Source organism: Sciurus carolinensis, chromosome 7 (assembly GCF_902686445.1).
Source record: "Sciurus carolinensis chromosome 7, mSciCar1.2, whole genome shotgun sequence".
Classification (NCBI taxonomy): domain Eukaryota; kingdom Metazoa; phylum Chordata; class Mammalia; order Rodentia; family Sciuridae; genus Sciurus; species Sciurus carolinensis.
Window position 1 is genome coordinate 61,999,328 of NC_062219.1, and position 20,311 is coordinate 62,019,638.

At 35.2% G+C, this 20,311-nt stretch overlaps 1 protein-coding gene and 1 pseudogene across 5 annotated transcripts in view; one reads left to right on the top strand and one right to left on the bottom strand.

The window, feature by feature from the left end:
* Window positions 1-20,311, top strand: part of Ascc3 (activating signal cointegrator 1 complex subunit 3) — a 404,873-nt gene that overhangs the window by 102,836 nt on the left and 281,726 nt on the right. For all 5 annotated transcript variants that reach the window (XM_047557710.1, XM_047557711.1, XM_047557712.1 and 2 more), the window contains 2 exons: window positions 9,990-10,190; window positions 10,643-10,783. In XM_047557710.1, the coding sequence (XP_047413666.1) occupies window positions 9,990-10,190; window positions 10,643-10,783 (342 nt within the window). The remainder of the gene's footprint in view (window positions 1-9,989; window positions 10,191-10,642; window positions 10,784-20,311) is intronic.
* On the bottom strand, window positions 16,048-17,398 carry LOC124988432 (non-POU domain-containing octamer-binding protein-like; annotated as a pseudogene).

Here is a 20,311-nt window from a genome sequence, read left to right on the forward strand (position 1 = left end):
CTTAAGCAGCATGTAATGTCCTTCTTTATCCCTTCTGACTAGTTTTGGCTTGAAGTCCACAGTATCTGAAATGAGGATGGATACTCCAGCTTTTTTGCTGTGTCCGTGTGCATGGTATGTTTTTTCCCATCCTTTCACCTTTAGTCTATGGGTATCTCTTTCTATGAGATGAGTCCCTTGCAGGCAGCATATTGTTGGATTTTTCTTTTTAATCCAATCTGCCAGTCTATGTCTTTTGATTGATGAGTTCAGGCCATTAACATTCAGGGTTATTATTGTGATATGATTTGTATTCCCAGTCATTTGACTCATTTTTGTTTTTTGACATGATTTGGTTTCTCCTTTATTTGGCTATTCCTTTAGGCTAGTTCCTCCCGTTACTGATTTGCATCATTGTTTTTCATCTCTTCCTCATGGAACATTTTGCTGAGAATGTTCTGTAATGCCGGCTTTCTTTTTGTAAATTCCTTTAGCTTTTGTTTATCATGGAAGGATCTTATTTTGTCGTCAAGTCTGAAAGTAAGTTTTGCTGGGTATAAGATTCTTGGTTGGCATCCGTTTTCTTTCAGGGCTTGAAAAATGTTGTTCCAGGCCCTTCTAGCTTTTAGGGTCTGGATTGAAAAATCTGCTGGTATTCTTATTGGTTTCCCCCTGAATGTAATTTGATTCTTTTCTCTCGCGGCCTTTAAAATTCTGTCTTTATTTTGTATGTTAGGTATTTTCATAATAATGTGCCTTGGTGTGGGTCTGTTGTAATTTTGTATATTTGGAGTTCTATAAGCCTCTTGTACTTGGTTTTCCATTTCATTCTTCAGATTTGGGAAATTTTCTGATATTATTTCATTGAATAGATTGTTCATTCCTTTGGTTTGTTTCTCTAAGCCTTCCTCAGTCCCAATAATTCTTAAATATGGTCTTTTTATGATATCCCATAATTCTTGTAGATTCTGTTCATGATTTCTTACCATCTTCTCTGTTTGGTCAACTTTGATTTCAAGATTAAATATTTTTTCTTCAGTGTCTGAGGTTCTGTCTTCCAGGTGTTCTATCCTATTGGTTATGCTTTCTATGGAGTTTTTAACTTGGTTTATTGTTTCCTTCATTTCAAGAATTTCTGTTCTTTTTTTTTTTTTTATCAGTATCTCTAACTCTTTATTGAAATGATCTCTTGCTTCCCGTATTTGGTCTTTTAACTGTTGATTGGTGCGATCATTTAATGCCTGCATTTGCTCTTTCATCTCCTCCTTCAATGCCTGCATTTGCTCTTTCATCTCCTCATTTGCTTCCCTGATTATTTTAATTATGTACATTCTGAACTCCCTTTCTGACCTTTCTTCTGCTGTGCTGTCATTGTGTTTTATTGATATAGTATCTAGGTTTGTTTGGAACATTTTCTTCCCTTGTTTTCTCATATTGGTCAGATGTCAGTGGGACCCTGAGATATTGCAGATTTCCTCTATTGACTTATAGTGTCCCTGTAGATTTCCTGTGTATCACCTCCCAGCCTTCAGTAGCCTGAAGTCTTGGAGGCAATTGATAATGCAGTGCTTCCGAAGAAAGCTGCCCCTAGCCCGGTTCCAGGGCTTGGAGCTGGCTCTGTGTGGAAAGGCTTTTACTGGGGGGCCTGCTCCGAGAAGCTGGAGAAGCTGGCCGTGTGGGAGGAACCCACCGCCAGAGTGCACAGGGCTGCCTGGGGAAGACACTAGCTGCCCTTCCCTACTCTGATAAGCACCCCTATCCGGGCCTACTGCCCAGGCCGAGCTTCACCCGGTGGGGAAGACTCACCCCGTGACTCTATTTTACTGTGAGTCTCTCAATGCCTCCCCTTCTTGAATCCTGGGTTCGGGAGCGAGTGGAGATGCATGTAATCTGATGCTTTCCTCTCGCAGCCTTCAAAATCCTATCTGTATTTTGAATGTTAGGCATTTTCATAATAACATGCCTTGGTATGGTTCTGTTGTGATTTTGTGCATTTGGTGTTTTGTAAGCCTCTTGTATTTGATTTTCCATTTCATTCTTCAGGCTTGGGAAATTTTCTGATATTATTTCATTGAATATGTTGTTCATTCCTTTGGTTTGTATCTCTGTGCCTTCCTCAATCCCGAGAATTCTTAAATTTGGTCTTTTCATGATATCCCATAATTCTTGGAGATTCTGTTCATGATTTCTGTTTGGGCAACTTTATTTTCAAGATTAAATATTTTGTCCTCATTGTCTGAGGTTCTGTCTTCCAAGTGGTCTAGTATGTTGGTGATGCTTTCCATGAAGTTTTTTATTTGTTTTTTTTGTTTTCTTCATTTCAAGGATTTCCGTTTGTTTTTTTTTAAGAATCTCTATCTCTTTGTTGAAATGATCTTTTGCTTCCTGCAGGTGCTCTTTCAGCTTATTGGTATTATCACTCATTGCCTGCATTTGCTCTCTTATCTCATCCTTTGCTTCGTGAATCATCTTAATCATGTATAATCTGAAGTCCTTTTCTGACATTTCTTCTAACATACTGTCATGGAATTCTATTAATATAGAATCTAGATTTGTTTAGATCATTTTCTTCCCTTGTTTTTTCATGTTGTTCATGTATCTTCCCCTCTAGCAGTGTAGATCTGGGTATTACAGATTTCCCCCTATAGGCTTATAGTGACCCTATAAGTTTCCAAAACCCTTTCTTTATGGGGAGATCAATATTAGCAGTGCCAATTCACACGCTATGCAATCCTAGACTAAATAGCCCCTATGAGGACAATAACAAAATTGTCATAATAAACAGAATGAGTTCAAATATTATCTTCAGTGAAACAAACAGATTTGCAATAAGGTCTGCAGTTTCAAATGGAGGACAAAGAGGATGCAGAGGGATGTAGAATGTGACTGTTAATGGGATAAAAAAAGAATATCCAGAAGTTCTAGATAATAGAAAGGGTGAGAGTGTAATGAAAAGAAATGGGATGTTAGCATGCAAAAAAGGGAGAAAGAGACTCTGAGGGAACCGGTAAACCAAAGGAAAAGAGAACAAGAAAAGTAAAGAAATAAAAACTTAATTTTTTTTCAATTAGGAGAAAAAAGAAAATCTACAGTATAACAGTCATAAAGTAATGAAACCTCCCAGAGTTCAGTAGCCCGATGCATGAGAGGTAGCTGACAATGAGCATCAAGCCTCCAGCACGCGTCTCAGGATGGGTTTTGCCCCACCTAAAGATCAGAGCTAAGGCTTCCAGGATTATCCAAGATGGCCACTCTGGCTTCGAAATGTGTTGGCAGATGGGGAGCTGCAGCTCAGGGTGTGACCGTGGTCAGCAGGAGGTTCTGGAGTCGGGATGTGGTTGGTCAGGCAGGGGTCCTGGAGGTCGGATGTGTTTGGTGTGGTTGTGGGATCCTGGAGGCCGGTTGCAATCAGTCGGTCTGGTGTCCCGGTGATAGGGCGCAGTCAGTTTGTCTGGGGGTCCTGGCGGCAGGGAGGGTCAGTCGATGTGAGGGCCCCAGAGGCAGGTAGTAATCAGTTGCGCTGAGAGATTCTGGAGATTGGACTGAGTCAGTCTGGCTGGCCTACAAGGCTGTTTTCTCAAAATGGCGGCAGCCAAGTGTAATCAAACCTGCAGGTACTGTAACAGTGAACTTCCAGGCAACAGCAGGCGCCTGTTGCTCCACTGGCGGTTGAGGATCAGTTTGCTGACTGTTGTTGGACGATCGTGAAGGAGAACCTCGTGTGTTGAGTGATGGATAGGTGTAAGGCAGGCGATGGACAGGGGAGAGGCAGGCAAATGGCGGATTATAGGCGTCTGACAGTGACCAAGCTTCACTCAAAAAATGCCTTTATATGCTGGCAGACTGCAGGTGATCACAGCAGACAAATGGGGTAAACAGCAGGGGATCAATAAGCAGCAAAACCTGCCTTACCAAGAAACAGATATTCTCTGCTTGAAACTGGAGTTACGGAGCAACAAGGAACACAGCCTCCCTCTCTTCTGCCATCTTGGATCTCCCATCATTTTTAAACTTGCAAACATTTCCACACAGTATTCTACAGAGGATTATCATGTGCTCCTTTCCTGCTTAAAACAAACCTTAAATAGCAACTGTTTCTTTTTTCCTCACTATTATCTCTCCAGAACTGAGGTAGTCCTGATTTGTGGTAGGTGTTCATTCAGTGATTTGTTAGAAGAGGGGGAGTGGGGACAAGGCCAAGTTCTCTCAGTGTAATTTTCTGGTCTAGGTCTACTTTTCCATTTTCATTGCTGCCATCTCTTTCCATATCATCACACAGCTCCTTACTTTTCACTAGCTATAGGTGTTTTTGTAATAAGTTTCTTCTACCTGAAATGGCATTTATAGAGATCTCTTTTCCTTCAGAAACCTAAGGATATAGTTCCTATTTTTATTATAGAAACTGAAATGTCATATAATTTTACCATACTTTTTTTTCTTTAACAAACTTTCATTAACAAGTTTTTAGTCTAATAATACCCATACACTATTATCAATGATTGTTGAATTGAGTAGAATTTTATAAACCTCCATATATATGATTTTTTTGTTAGTATATTTTTCTGATCCTTTTATTATTAATGTTATTCTTCAAGAACAAATAAATATATTTCTAACTGAAAGTAGAATGTAGATTTTTTCCTAAGCTGTTATTATTGTATAGATTCAATTTACTATTTCTTTTGGAGACTATTGTATATGACGTGCATGTCTTTTTAACTCCCCCATTTAATTAAAATTATTTTTGCCACTAATCAGCATAAAATCATTTAATAAAAATTTATTAAGCAACCTATTATGTTACTGACAATTGATTACTAACTGGAGTAATAGAGTAGTAAAACAAATACTTGGTTTTAGTCCAGTGGGCCAGATATTCATTTAAATATATAATTTCAATGTTTACTGTTAAGGGTCATAATAATAATATATAGAGGGTTGTTTGAATGCTTAGGTTCTAAGAAATGGGAGTTCCTTCATCCTTTTGAAATATGGTGAAATGTGATAGAAATAAACATAATACTTAAGAAATTGGAGGAAACCAGAAATTACTTTTTACTGTGAAAATGAATGATAATGAAGATTTTCTATAGTTAGGAAAGGTTTTCTATGTAACATGAAGGCAGAAAAATGTTCAGACAGGTTCACATAGATGGTGGTAGGAAAAGATAATAACAAGAGTTTGTGTTTTGAAGAATCCTGTGTAAAGCATACTCTGTGTCTAGATGGATTCTATATGCTGTATACCCTGTTCAGTCAAAATTGGCAATGAGAAGACAGGAAAATTTCAAGCTAGAATGTGCAGTGATTAGATTTATAATTTAGAAACAGTAGTCTCTATTTTTTGATATGAGTTTATAAATACTTTGAAAATTTTAGTATTCATTCATAGCACCATATTAGCTTACTGAGATATGACTGTAATGATAATATGACTAATGATAATACTGATTTATTTCAACATATTTAACAAGTACCAGCTTTGTGTATGGGTATAAACATCTAATTCAAGACAGTAATTCTGAAGTTATACACTACTTCAAATCCTGGCTCCACCATGTATAGTTGTTTGAATTTAAATAAACCTTTTGAAGGCTTAGTTTTCTCATCTGTAAAGTAATTTGATATGGTCCTTAGAAATAATAATAATAAGAATAATTCATTTAAAGGACCTCCTTATTTTTGGCCCATAGTTAGCATTCCACACTTGTTAGACTATTTAAAAATTAATCTTTATAATCTCCTTATATAAACTACTTATCTTGCAGATGAGGAAATGGAATTCAGAAATCTTTAATTTCTTCAACATTATAGTGCAAACATTGTCAAAGACAGTATTTTAACCTGAGCCTCTGTCCCCTAGACCAGCATCATAATAGCACATTCTACTGACCTACCAGTACTGAGTGACCAGTAGAAGTTGATATAGAAAGCATCACTGGTAGTTTGAGGTTTGAATGACTTGCCTTAGAGTCTATGCCCAAAATTTATTTCTCCTGATCTCTTCTAATGTCTTTGTCATAATAAAGCATAAATAGATCTAATAGATTACTCACCACTTCATTTTATATTATTTTAATATTTTAATAGCTTTGTTGAGAACTAAGTATGGTAGTGCACACCTATAATCTCAGCTACTAGGAAGTCTAAGGCAGGGATATCCCAAATTTGAAGTCCAACCTAAACAAATTAGCAAGATCCTGTCTCAAAATATAATAGAAAGAGACTAGGGATTTAGCTCAGTGGTGGACCACTTGCCTAGCATGTACAGAGCCCTAGGTTCAATTCTGAGCACTACAAAAAAGATCAAAATGAAATAAAAAGCTTTATTGAGGCAAATTGTCATTCATAGATATATATCCATACATAAACACATATATATGTACACATATATATTTAAAGTAATAATTTGATAAGTTTAGCATGTGAAACCATCACCACAATCAAGACAGTGACCATCTATAATCATCACTTCTCAAAGGTGCTTTTTGCCCCCCTCTAATCCCTCCTCTTCCTCTTTAACCCTACCTACCATCATCACTATGCATCTACTAATCTTTCTTTTGTCACTTTTAAGGATTTAAAAAATTTTTTTTTATTTTTACAGACACATTTTGATACATTGTACACAAATGGGGTACAACTTTTCATTTCTATGGTAGTACACAATGTATATTCACGCCATTCATGTAATCATACATATATATATAGGGTAATACTATCTGTTTCATTCTACAGTTTTTCCGTCCCCCCCCACCCCTTTTTTCTCTACACCATCCAAAGTTCCTTCATTCTTCTCTTCCCCCCCGCTACCCCCATCGTTATATATTGTCATGCACTTAACAGAGAAAACATTTGGCCTTTGATTTTTTGGGCTTGGCTTATTTCACTTAGCATGGTATTTTCCAACTTCATCCATTTACAAGCAAATGCCATAATTTTATTGTTCTTTATGGCTGAGTAATATTCCATTGTGTATATGTAACACAGTTTCTTTATCCATTTATCAATTGAAGGGCATCTAGGTTGGTTCCACAATCTAACTACTGTGAATTGAACTGCTATGAACATTGATGTGGCTGTATCTCTGGATATGCTGATTTTAAGTCCTTTGGGTATAGGCCAAGGAGTGGGTTAGCTGGGTCAAATGGTGGTTCCATTCCAAGCTTTCTGAGGAATCTCCATACTGCTTTCCAGAGTGGCTGTACCAATTTGCAACTCCACCAACAATATATGAGTGTGCCCTTTTCACCCACATCCACACCAACACTTGTTGTTGCTTGTGTTCTTGATAATAGCCATTCTAATTGGAGTTAGATGAAATCTTAGGGTGGTTTTAGTTTGCATTTCTCTAATTATCAGGAAACCAAGTCTTGGTTCAGAAACTTTTAAAGATTTAAGCTATTGGAATAAGTACAAATTGTTACTTCAACTTTTATTTCCCTAATGACTATTGGTGCTGTGTATCTTTATATGTATGTGCACTTATTTGCCATCTGTATGTATTCTTTGCTGAAATAACTGTTCATCTTTTGTCTGTTTTTAAAGTTACATTTTTTCTGATTATTGTTTTTAGAAAATTATATATTCTGAATACCAGTACATTATGTTTTGCAAAGATTTTTATCCCATTGTGACTTCTCTTTTAACAATATCTTGAAAATCATATTTTTCATTTTGCTTAAGTCCAGTTTATCAATTTGTTCATGTCTATTTGACCTGAACAAACTTTTTCGTATAAAATTGTTCATAATGTTTTCTTATCACCCTTTAAATTTCTGTAGTACTGTGGTGATGCTACCTTTGGCATTCTTGACAGAGCAAATTTGTGTCTTCGCTCTTTTTTTCTCCTTAACGTTTTGACTTGAGAAATATCAATTTTATTAATCATGAAGAATTGCCTTTTTTAATTTTATTCATCTTTATTATTTCCTTTATTCTATTTGCTTTTGTTTTTTTATTTTATTTTGAAAGATAAAGTAGTCATTTATTTGAAATCTTTATTCTTTCTTTTTTTGGAAGGTGGGTACTAGGAATTGAACTCAGGGGCACTTGACCACTGAGCCACATCCCCAGCCCTATTTTGTATTTTATTTAGAGACAGGGTCTCCCTGAGTTGCTTAATTGCTTTTGTTGAGACTGACTTTGAACTTGCAATCCTCTTGTCTTAGCTTCTGGAGTTACTGGGATTACAGGCGTGCACCACCACGCCTGGCTTCTTCTTTCTTAATATGGAAAGTTACTGTTTTGAATTTTCTGCTAAATATTGCTTTTGCAATATCCACAAATACTTACATATTGAATTATCATTTTCCTTCCATTAAGAATATATATTAATGTCCCATTTGATTCCTTTTTCCTCAGTAGCTTATTTAGGAAGTACATGATTTAGTTTCAAATACTGGTTGACTATCCTTATCCAAAATTCTTGGGACTACAAGTGTTTCTAGATTTCAAATTAAAAAAAAAAAAAATCAGAATATTTGCATATGCATAATGAGTTACTTGGGGATAGGATATAAGTCTGAAGACAAAATTAATTTTATGTTTCATATACATCTTATATATGTAGCTTGAAGACAATTTTATACAATGTTTTAATAATTTTGTGCATGAAACCAAGTTTCATGGTATGAAATTTCCATTTATATTGGTACTCAAAAGGTTTTAGATTTGTGAGTATTTTGGATTTTCAAATTAGGAATGCTTCAACTGTATTTGGGTATTCTCTAAGAAACTTTCTATTAAGGATGCCTAATTCAATTGCATTGTGATCAGAGAGCAGATTTTATAAGATTTGCTTCTTTTTCAGTTTATCAAGACCAATGCAGGTATGTTTGTGTTTTGTGACACAGTATATATCTTGACAAATGTTTAAGCATTAGGGAAGAATGTGTATGCTATTTTTAGTTGAATAAATTCAATCAGGTGAAGTTGGTTGATAGTACTGTTCAGTTTACTGTAACCTTGCTGATTTTCATATTGTTTATTTCATATTTTTCAAGTTTTTTATTCTACAACTTCTGGAGAGGGACAATGAGACATTTTACTGTGCGGGTGGATTTGTCTATTTTTCTTTGCATGTCTTTTGTTTCTGCTTCATGTATTTTGAAGATCTGTTTTATATATATAAATATTTGAGACTTAATATTCTATTAGTTAATTCATCTCTGTCATTATGAAATGAATATCTTTATTGCTGGCAATATTTTTGGCTTCAAAATTTACTTTTTCTGACATTAATATGTCATTCTAGTTTCCTGCCATTAATCTCAACCAGTATTTTGTTTACTCTTAAACAGTTTAGTTTTCATCTCTTAGGATTCTTTCCATAGGAAGACTTAAGGAAAAATTATTTAACCAATCTCTGTGTTAGGCATTATCTGTTAAGAGGACATAATAATAACATATCATTGAATTGTTTTGAGGATTAAATGAAGAAATAATAGCAAAGTATCTACAACTGCTTTTTTTGCAGTAAAAACTACTGTGTAAATCTATGACTATTGTTCCTAATATTGCTGTTATGTTTTCTAAAAGTGTTTTTTAAAACTGTTTTTCATAAAATATTGAAATAGAATTTCCTATTGATCTATATCTACAGGAAGTATCTTGTTTGCTCTTTTACTAGTCATTTTCAATCTAAATAAACTAGAGCATTAACATGAAATTTGTAAATGAATTTGAACTTTAAATTATCTTCATGTAATTTTACTTCGATACATTATTAATTTATCATTGTTTCGTACTTACGGATTGTGTTCAAAGATGCCAATATAGTCTCATTTTCATATTTTTCATATTTCTTAAATTTTAATTTCCAAATGCATTATAATTTGGCAACAGTTTTATTTGTTCACAACTGCACACATTATAGTTTAAAAATAGGACACTAGAAACAGAACAAACTTGGTATTTTTAAACTCAAAGAAAAATTAATGTTTTATTTTATGTTTTGTATGAGTTCTTCACATTAATATAATTTATAATGAGTCATGCCTTTCTTTTAGATTGGACAGTTGGCTTTTAAAGGAATGAGGAGACTTAATAGAATCCAGTCAATAGTATTTGAAACTGCCTACAACACCAATGAGAATATGCTGATTTGTGCCCCTACTGGAGCTGGAAAGACCAACATTGCAATGCTTACAGTCTTGCATGAAATTCGCCAACATTTTCAACAAGGTGTTATCAAAAAGAATGAATTTAAGGTAGGAAAATAACAAACAAGACAGTAGCTTTTTAAATTGTAAGAATTAAAATAAGCTGGAAGTTATATATATTAAATGAAATCTGGAAGTACTTAAGGATTGTATTTGAAGTCACATAAAAACACTGCTTGAGTTACTTCATTATTAAGGCAGTCCCGGTTTGTGTATGAAAATCCTATTACCCTTGTGAAAAGCTATGAAAATACATTTAGCTTTGAAGCAGAACCAATTTTCCAAGTGATAAAGCTATGTAAACAATTCCATTGTCCTTTAAATAGCTATCCACTTATCCAGCAAAGATAAGTACTTTTCATATATCACTATTAAGATTTTTTTCCACAGGAAGTTGCTAGAATCATTTTCACAATAAATTGTGATTTGTACTGGCTACTGTGAAGCAAATGACATTATAGTTTTTGCTCATTCATTAAGCTAGTGTTCCTTTGATACAGATTGTATATGTTGCTCCAATGAAAGCCTTGGCAGCTGAAATGACAAATTACTTCAGCAAACGTCTAGAGCCACTGGGTATCATTGTGAAAGAATTAACTGGTGATATGCAGTTGTCAAAAAATGAAATTTTACGAACTCAGGTATGTCATTTACCTAGATATTTTATTTAGTACTTTTTTTTTAGGTAATTGTGAAAATTATTAAACAATTGTGTCTTAAGAAACTATAGTACATAATACAAATGTTCATAATGCAATGAGCTTCTTTTATTTGTAACCACATATTAAATCTGCACCACAAAAGAAATTTTACTGGTGCTTTGACCTATGGTATCCCTTCTAACTTGTGATACTCACTGTGTTTTGAATATTGTTAAGTTCCAAGCAAAAATTTTAAGTCTATTGATATTAAATATTGTCTTTTTAAAACAGTGGGGAATGAGAATATGGATGATTAAGATCTTAAAATTGTCCACCTTGTATTTTAAACCATTTAATAAGGATAACTTAACATATAATAAAAAATTTTAATCATTCTTTATTTCATCAAATGGGAAGTTCTTTAATTATACTCTTTTATATGGCACTACATTAGGTAAAATGACTTAAAGTAAAAAAATTTAAAATATAGTTCTTGGCTAGGTATGGTGGTGCACACCTGACATACCAGTGACTCAGTAGGTGAAGGCAGAAGAATTACAAGTTCAAGGCTAGCCTGGACAATTTAGTGAGATCCTGTCTTAAAATAAAAAATGAAAAAGCTGGGGAGGGGGCTCTGAGGATATAACTCAGCAGTATGGTACTCCTGGATTTAATCCCCAGTACCATTTAAAAAAGAAAAAAAAAAAAAAGATATACTTCCTGTCTTCAAAGATATTATTACAGCTTAGTAGAAGAAATTTTATTAGGACTACAACTAGATTATTATTTTCCCATAATATAATATACAAGTATCATGATAATCATGGTGCTTTTAAAAAATAAAATGATGGATTTTTTTTTTTTAATTTTTAAAATTTTGCTACCAGGGATTGAACCTGGGTCTCTTTACCACTGATCTACATTCCTAATTCTTTTTATTTTTTATTTTGAGATGGGGTCTTTCTAAGTTGCTGAGGGTCTCACTAAATTACAGAAACTGGCTTCAAACTAGTGATTCTTCTGTTTAAGCAACCCAGCTTGCTGAGATTACAGGCATTTACTGTGACCATATGTAGTTGGATGACCAAATATTAATAAGACAATTCAGAGAAATTTGATAGAAAATAGATGAAACTATTCCTAGGGCTGCCATAGAAAAATACTATGTATTTGATATCTTAAAATAACAGAATCTTCATTCTCTCCCAGTTCTGGAGTACAGAAGTCTACAGTATAGGTGTCTTCAGAGTTGACTCATTTTTGGTGATTATGGGAAATCCTTTGCAACCTTTGGTATTTATTGGCTTGTATGCATATCACTGTGTTCTTTGCATTTATCTTTACATGGCTTTTTTCCCTTTGTATGTCTTTTCTCTTACTCTTTCTTCTAATGCTAATCATTGAATTTTTGACATACCCTAATCAGTATGATCTCAAGAACCTTACCTTGATTAAACATATGCAAAGTTCCTTTTTCCAAATAAAGTCATACTTACATGTTTAATGTTTATACCTCATCCTAGATATCCCAATGTAATGTAATTGTATTTGGAAGTGGGACTTTTGGGAAATAATTGAGTTTAGTCAGGATGGTGATGCCTTCAGTGAGATTAGTTCCCTTAGAAAAAAGTGATTGATACCTCTCTCTCTGTCACTTTCTCTCTCTTCCTCTTTTCCTCTCTACCTCTACCTCTGTCCTTTTCTTTCTCTCTCCAACCACCAACGAAAGGCCACATGATCATATAGTGAGAAGGTGTCTGCCTGCAAATTAAAGAGCTAGGATTCATGATATCTGTAGGCACCTTGATCTTTCAAATCACTGTCTAGATCTGTGAGAAATAAATGTCTATTGTTTAAGTCATCTAGTTCATTCTGTTTTGTTATAGTAGCAACCTGAGCTAAGACAATCAAATTCACAGTTTCTGACCGAACATTATCTTTTAGCCCACCTCAGGGATATGCAACATTCTTTGAAACACATGACAAAGATGGAAACCAGGTTTCAGTTAAATTTATTTTGGAGTTAATAAAAATAGAGTGTATAATCAATACTTTTGGTCAGTTTTACTGGTTGTCCTTAAGTACACCTCTTATAAACCCTCTTGGAAAAACAGCAGATCATAGGATACAGTCATGTTCATTTTAAGATTTTAAAAAACTGTAACAAAAGATTAAGAAAATTTTAAATTTCTATGATTAATAGACTAGTTTCACAATATGTATTGCATGTTAAAGTATTTATTCCTTAAAAATGCTGTTTCATGCCAGGCGCAATGGTGCACATTTATAATCCTATCTTCTAAGGAGAATGAGGTAGAAGGATCTGAATTTCAGTACAAGCCTAGGCAACTTATTCACTGTCTCCAAATAACATATAAAGGGCTGAGGATGTAACTCAGTGATAGAGTACTTATGTGTGAAGCCCTGGGTTCAATTCTTAGTACACAAAGTGGAGTTTGAGATGAAACAAATTCTTTTCTTCTACCGGTGGGTGGAGTCTGAATAAGCTGCAGGCCACTGCAACCAACAAAGCCCATTTTAGTGTTAGCAGCTAATCACAGCAGGGAATGCCTGCTAGCTTAAGGTCCTAAGATCACAGCCAGCAAAGCCAGAGAGTGGCCAGTTGCAGCACTTAATGGCTGGTGTCACTCTCCAGTGTTGTAGCAGACCCCAGCAGCTTACTGCCAGTTTCTTTCTGGGTTCTTATGTCATGAATTCAAAGAATGAAATCCACCTATGAGGAAGAGTGAGTACAAAAGAATTTATCAAAGTACGAAAAAAAAAAAAAAAGAGCAGAACTCTTATGGACAAGAGGGAACCCAAGTTACCAGCATGAGTGTGCTAGGCTAGGGTTTAAATAGCTCTTGGATCAACACTGTTAGTCCAAATATATGCTAAACAGGTCTTGAAAAGTATTAACACTATTGTTTAACCCTTGAGTAACTTTCTTGCAGTCTCTTGGGTATGCCCCCACTTGTATTATTGTCAGGAAGTGGGAGATTGAGGTCAGCAGAATGTGGATGCTTGGGGTTTGTGGGTGCGGGCATCTATGCTGGACCCTGACTGGGTTGCCTGGGTACAACAGGTCAGTGCTCCCTGGCTTACCTTGGCTCTAGCTCACTGTGCCTTAGGCCTACTCTGGAATGGTAGACTCCACTGCCTGGACCTGTGCTCACCTCCTGTACTCCAGCATGCGTGGGCTGCACCCTGCCACTCTGGGACAAGGACTTGGCTTCACTACATGAACAATAAATAGAAGATTATGTTTTCTGGTCTTAAAAGTATAAATTTGAGGGGAAAAAATGTAAGTAACAGACCTACATACTGTTGAATTCAATTATATGTCACATACAATAACTGGATAATCTACTTATACTGGTTAGTTCTGGTTGTACAATTATGGAAGATTTTGTTTTCATTATGTGTATTTTTTGGATTTTTTTCACCTTTTCTGCTATAAGAACATATTAAGTTATACTCTAATTTAATTTTTTTTTTTTTTTTTTTTTTTTTTGCGGTGCTGGGGATTGAACCCAGGGTCTTGTGCTTGGGAGGCAAGCACTCTACCAACTGAGCTATATCCCCAGCCTCATAATCTGTTTTTAACATTACATTAGGTGTTAGTTTTTTATTCAGCATAGGTATTTTTCTGCAATATGGTAGCTTCATAACCTATCATTCAATTATCTATTGTTTTGGTAGAAACAAGAGAAAAGTGACACAAATTTCTGTCACCAATCATATTCCTTTCTTTGGCAACCTGATATTTTAGTTCTGTTAAGGAACAATTGAGGAAACTGAGACTTATAGGTCAACAATAATTTTCTGAGGTCTCATTTCCAATATCACAGAGAATTATATTCCAGATTTTCTAATTTCACAGTCTTAAGTTTTCATGAATGCTTCACTTCTTCCCATCTTTTCTAGTCACAGGTTTTGTTTTGTTTTTTTTTTTGTGTGTGTGTGTATGTTTAAAAAAAACAGTATATAAGGAGTTTGGTATTATTTGAAAGAAATTTTGTAAAATGTATACATAAATATAGATAAGGGGAGAAATATCTATGGCTGTTTAGTTTTCGCTTCAGTTCATTACAATATATGATGAGTATATGGTATAATTCATTTTTTTAATTACTGAAAATGGCAAAATCATATGATGGAAAAGTAAAGGTGTGATAATTTTATAAAGAAACAGCAAAATTGCCATAATTTATAGGTAATGACTATTAATGAGGTGTTGTTTTGGGCTTTCAGTTTTTTTCTCATTTGAGTACTTTTGAAAGTTTGGAAAGTTTTCCAAGATGAAGAGATAGTGAAGGTTTTAGTTTACTGAGCTGCCAATAGCTTTTGCTTTCAGAATAATAAAATTAAAACCTTTTTTTAAGGCTTAAAATGTATTTTAATAAGTTGATGCTGCATTACTTCTCCATTTCTCAGAAAAACTTCAAATTTAAGCTATCAGGAACAAATCAAACATGGTACACCAATAAAACTGCACAGCATAACTACCTAAGATAGGCAAGGCTAAGAGCTACTGTCAGACTATCAGCATTACAGCAGCCCTGTTCCCAAGATTTTGCTAGACTTATCAAGAAAAGCTGTGAACAGCAACATCATGGACACAAAAGGGTCCTGCTTGAGTTGTCTTTACCCAAGAAAAAGATGGAGGCAAGTTAACACAAGATTTTTTTTTAAAGATATACTAAAACAAAAAATTCTAGGAGAAAATGTCTTCCTTAGACATAAAGGGGTAATATAGGGATATATGTATGTTGTCTATGACCTCTGTGGACATTTTCCTGAATTCTCACTTGGGAGCGAATGGAGCAATGGGGCTAAGGTGCTTGGGGGATGTTTTGTTTTTGTGGTATATGTGGCAGTGTCTCTGGGTTCGAGGGGCGTAAGAATAAGAAAGCAAATAAAACATTATAGGGGAAAAAAAAGAACGGTATGATCAAGATTAGTGGGGCTGTAACTGAATCCATTTTGCTATGGTCATCCCCCAGCCCTCAACAATCACATTTGAGACTTCAGGAATGTACCACACAGAATCAATTAACCAGTATACCACACAGAACTGATTTGTTACATACCACCCCTCCCTTGCTCTTTGCCTCCAGCATATTCCTAGAGTAGTACAGGCAGGGAAGACCTAACTATTGGGAAGAATCCCTGACATTTTTCCAGGGTAGAATTCTGGCTAGTCCAAAAAGGGTCCTTCTTTTAAGGATTTTGGAAAACTAGACACTGCAACTTTATTAGTATCAGCAATGTTTGTTTGGAGCGAATTCAGCCCCAGGAGCTGCACAGATGAATGCAGGAGGGGTTCCACCAATTGCCCCAATTCCCATTGTGGCAGCTTGGCCAAAGTGTTCAGTTGTTGGTAGGGTCAGTTCCAAAGTTCCATCCAGCATCTAAATGGCAGGTTCTGGAGGAACTGGGGTACCAGCTGGCACAGGAGCAGGGAACATGTCGCCTCTGTTATTTAAGCCCATAGCTCCTCCCATAGCCATCTGACCCATCCTTATCTCAAGGTCCCCTCGAATCCTTCCTGCTGTCCCTGCATCATCTCTTCTTGTTGACGCCGCATTTCTTCCTCAGGGCGCCTACACTCCTCTTCCTGCCTGAGCTCCAGTTGCTTTCTTTTTTGCACCTCTTGGTTGTGCAGCTCTTCTATTCTTACAAGTTCTTGGTGCCTCATCAAATCCTGCTTCATTAGCATGACTTGGTGCTCATGACAAGCAGCCTCCATCTCCATTTACAGCTTCTCACAACCCTCCTTGATGTTGCAGTCCACATGATCCTGCTGCTGTTTCTCCATCTCAATGAGTGCCTTCCAACGCGTAGCATACTCATACTCAAAGGAACCAGGCTGTGCAAATCTGGGTGGCTACTCTCGCTCCTTGTGAAATTGCTGGTTCTTTATAACCAGCTTCTCTGGAAGCCCTTCATCATCTAACTGGTCCATTGGCTCCACAGTCACAGGCCAAGGAAATGTGGTTAACAGGAAAGACCCTTCACTGCATCTGTCCAGAGCTTTCTAAGCAGCTGGCTTCCCTGAGAACTCAACAATGCCTTTTCCTGAGGGTCTTCTTCAGTCATCCACAATGACCACAGCTCTGTCCACCTGGCCAAACACAGAAAAAGCTTCTTCCAGCAGTTCATTAGACACATACTAAGGAAGGTTTCAAACTGTAAAGGATGCACTATGGCAGGCAAAGTGCACACACAGCTTTTTTCCATGGAGTGGCATATTGTCCAGCTCTACTTTGGCAATTTCCACCAGGGTTTGTGTTTCCAAGTGAATAAAGCCAAAGGCTTTATCCTTATGAATGAAAACTTCACTTGCCTTCCCATAATTCTCAAACAGTTTCCTCATTTCTCCCTCAGTGATGTCAGGAGGGAGATTACCCACAAAGAGATGGATACGTTGTTTGAAGGTCTTCTCTCCTGGTTTCCTAAAATTCTTCAGGTTAATAGTCAAGCCTTCATTTTGGCTGCTGATCTGTTGCCCATTTGCAGGTATTGATGGTGGTGGTGGCTGCTGCTGTTGCTGATGGTGTTTCCTTGGAGTACGTTCTGTTTCTCCAAATTAAAGGTTTTATTGCTCTGCATTTTTGCACCCCTCTACACACAGTCCTTTCCTCAGAGTCAAATTAAAACCTTTTAAACTCTAGATTATAAAATAAAATTCTGTCACATCAATGATGATAGTATTTGTTGCTTTTCTTCATGATTGATATTCTTCTAATATGTAGATATATGACAATACTAGTTAAAATTTTATGAAATATTTTTGAATTGGTTAGTAAATGCATAGTGCCAAGAGCACTTCAAGTAATCTTTTACCTACTCATAACTCAGCAACCAAAAGGTTACTTTGAGGAACAGAAAGAGACCTCAGAGACCCTGTCCTAGCACTAAGGCATCTGTACTTACAGATGAGTTCCCTCACCAGTCACTAAAATGTTCATTTCTGTACCACTGTAGACTTCTGCATTATCCAGCATCAAGTGTGGTCTAAGGTGAGAATAAGGGAATACCCAGCCCAGCATCCCTGCCAACCCCTTTCCTGGTGAACAATTGCCTGTTCCTGTGATTGTTTAATATTTTAAGTATTATCTCTATATGTAATTAATACTATTAGCATTTAAAGGTTTGTTAGTGAAAATCAGATACCTATGCAATAGAGGTTAATTAAAAGTAATATCAGTGAGTGACCTGGCTCTGGTTATTATTATATTCATTTTATTTAATGAAATAGTATGGTGGACTAAATGTTTAAATTCTGTCACTGACAGTTTTTTTAAAACTCTGAAACTGACAAATGGCTTTATATTTTAAAAAGATACTGGAAGAAAAATTTCAGTAAAGCCATGAAATAGCTTTTATTTTTAAGGAAAAAGAAAAGGCATAGGTAATTATCATAGGCTTATTCCATACTCACATTTAGGAATTGGAGCTAGAGGTATTGCCAGGTAGTGACCTGAACACACAAATAGATATTGAAGTATAGAAGTATATTTAGGGATGACATGAGAACTCTGTTTTCTCTTCTTCCTTTGTTTGCTTTTAGCATAAAATTGATGTTTCTCAAAGTTTTACGAAATGTGATATAAATGGAGCCTCAAAGCTGTACCTCCCACACAGATAGTCATCTCATTCTTGACAAAGGTACCAAACACACATGTTGTATAAAACAATCTCTTAACATATGGTACTGGGAAAGCTGGATATCCATATGTAGAAGAAAAGATCCTTAAATCTCACCCTGTACAAAATAAAGTCAACATAAATCAAAGACCTAAATATGAGACCAGAACCTCTGTAAATGTTAGTATAAAAAACAATAAGGAAAACACTTCAACATTTTGCTGAAGGCAAAGACTTCCTGAATAGGACCAATGGAGCTCAGGAAAAAAGGGAAAGAATCAAATGGGGTGGCAACAAACTAAAAAGTTTCTGCACAGCAAAGGAAACCATAGTATTGAAAGATCCTCCAGAAAGGGAGAAAATCTTTGCCAGCTGCTCTTCCAACAGAATTAATATCCAGACTATAGAAAAAAATTAAAAATGTTCAATACCAAAAATATCAAATAACTCATTTAATAAATGGGAAAATGAACTGAACAGACACTTCTCAAAAGAAGAAGTACAAATGACCAACAACTATGGGAAAAAATGTCTACCCTCTTTATCCATCAGCAAAATTCAAATCAAATCTACATTCCATCTCAATTAAGTTAGAATAGCAACCATGAAAAATACAAACGAAAATAAATGTTAGTAAGGATGCATGGATGAAGGAATTTTGTATATACTGTTAATGAGGATGTAAATTAATACAACCACTATGGGAATCAGTATGGAGGTTCCTCAAGAAATGAAATAGAATTACCATATGATCCAGCTGTGTATCACTCCTCAGCATTTATGTGAAAAATTTAAAGTCAGCATACCGTAGAAATACATATATACCCATCTTTATCACAGCAAAATTCACAATAGCCAAATTATGGAATCAGTGTAGGTGTCTGAACCTAATGTATAAATAAAGAATAATAACAGTAATAATACACACAATGAAGAATTATTCAGCCATACAGAAAAACAAAATTATGTCAATTTAGTAAAATTTGTATAGAATTTTATTCTAAATTTGTTTTTCTAAAAATCAGTAGTTAAAGTTATTATATTAAGTTCAAAATACCTTTATTGTCCATAATTTAAATCAACCTCTGCTTAGGAATATTTTAACAATTTCTTCAAATGCCTTGAATTAAAAGAACTTTCTCAAATCTGGTAGATGAACACATTTTTAATATTCTCTTGAAATTTAAATGTGATGCTATCCAGCCTTTTCCTTGAAATAATCTAAATTGGTTTTGTCAAAGAATCAATTCAATTATTGTTTGATAGCAAAGGTAATGATTATATCTCTTAACAAATTTTTATTCTTTCCATATAATGTGTGTACTTAACACAATGAACTGAATTATATCTTAAAATTTCAGTATGTACAATAAAGAGAAGGGAGTTTTGTAGATTTGTATACCATTTATGAACACATTAGAATCCTAAGTTCATATTTTTGTTAAAGTAAGGTTATATATAAATTCATTTTATTGCTTTATTTGGTACTTGGTATTGAGCTTCTCAAGTGCATTCTCTACCACTGTGCTACTCCCAGTCTTTTAGTTTTTGATGTTGAGACCTTCTAAATTGACTAGGATGACCTCAGAATTGCTGTCCTCTGCCTTAACCTCCTGAGTCTCTTAAGAATTCAGGTGTATACTCACATGCCTGGGTATATGATTGATTTTAAGTCTTTCTTTTAGTACTAGCTAAACCTAACTACAGATGTCATTATCTCAAAACCATGTATCAGAGTGATACATAATTTTATAGAGTTTTATTTTTAGTTCATGATTACTTTTAAAGGCATACATGTTTGGGATAGGTTTTATTAAATTGTCTTTATTCAAAATAAAATTTCCTAAAATCGGAACCATTCTGAAGCATATGATA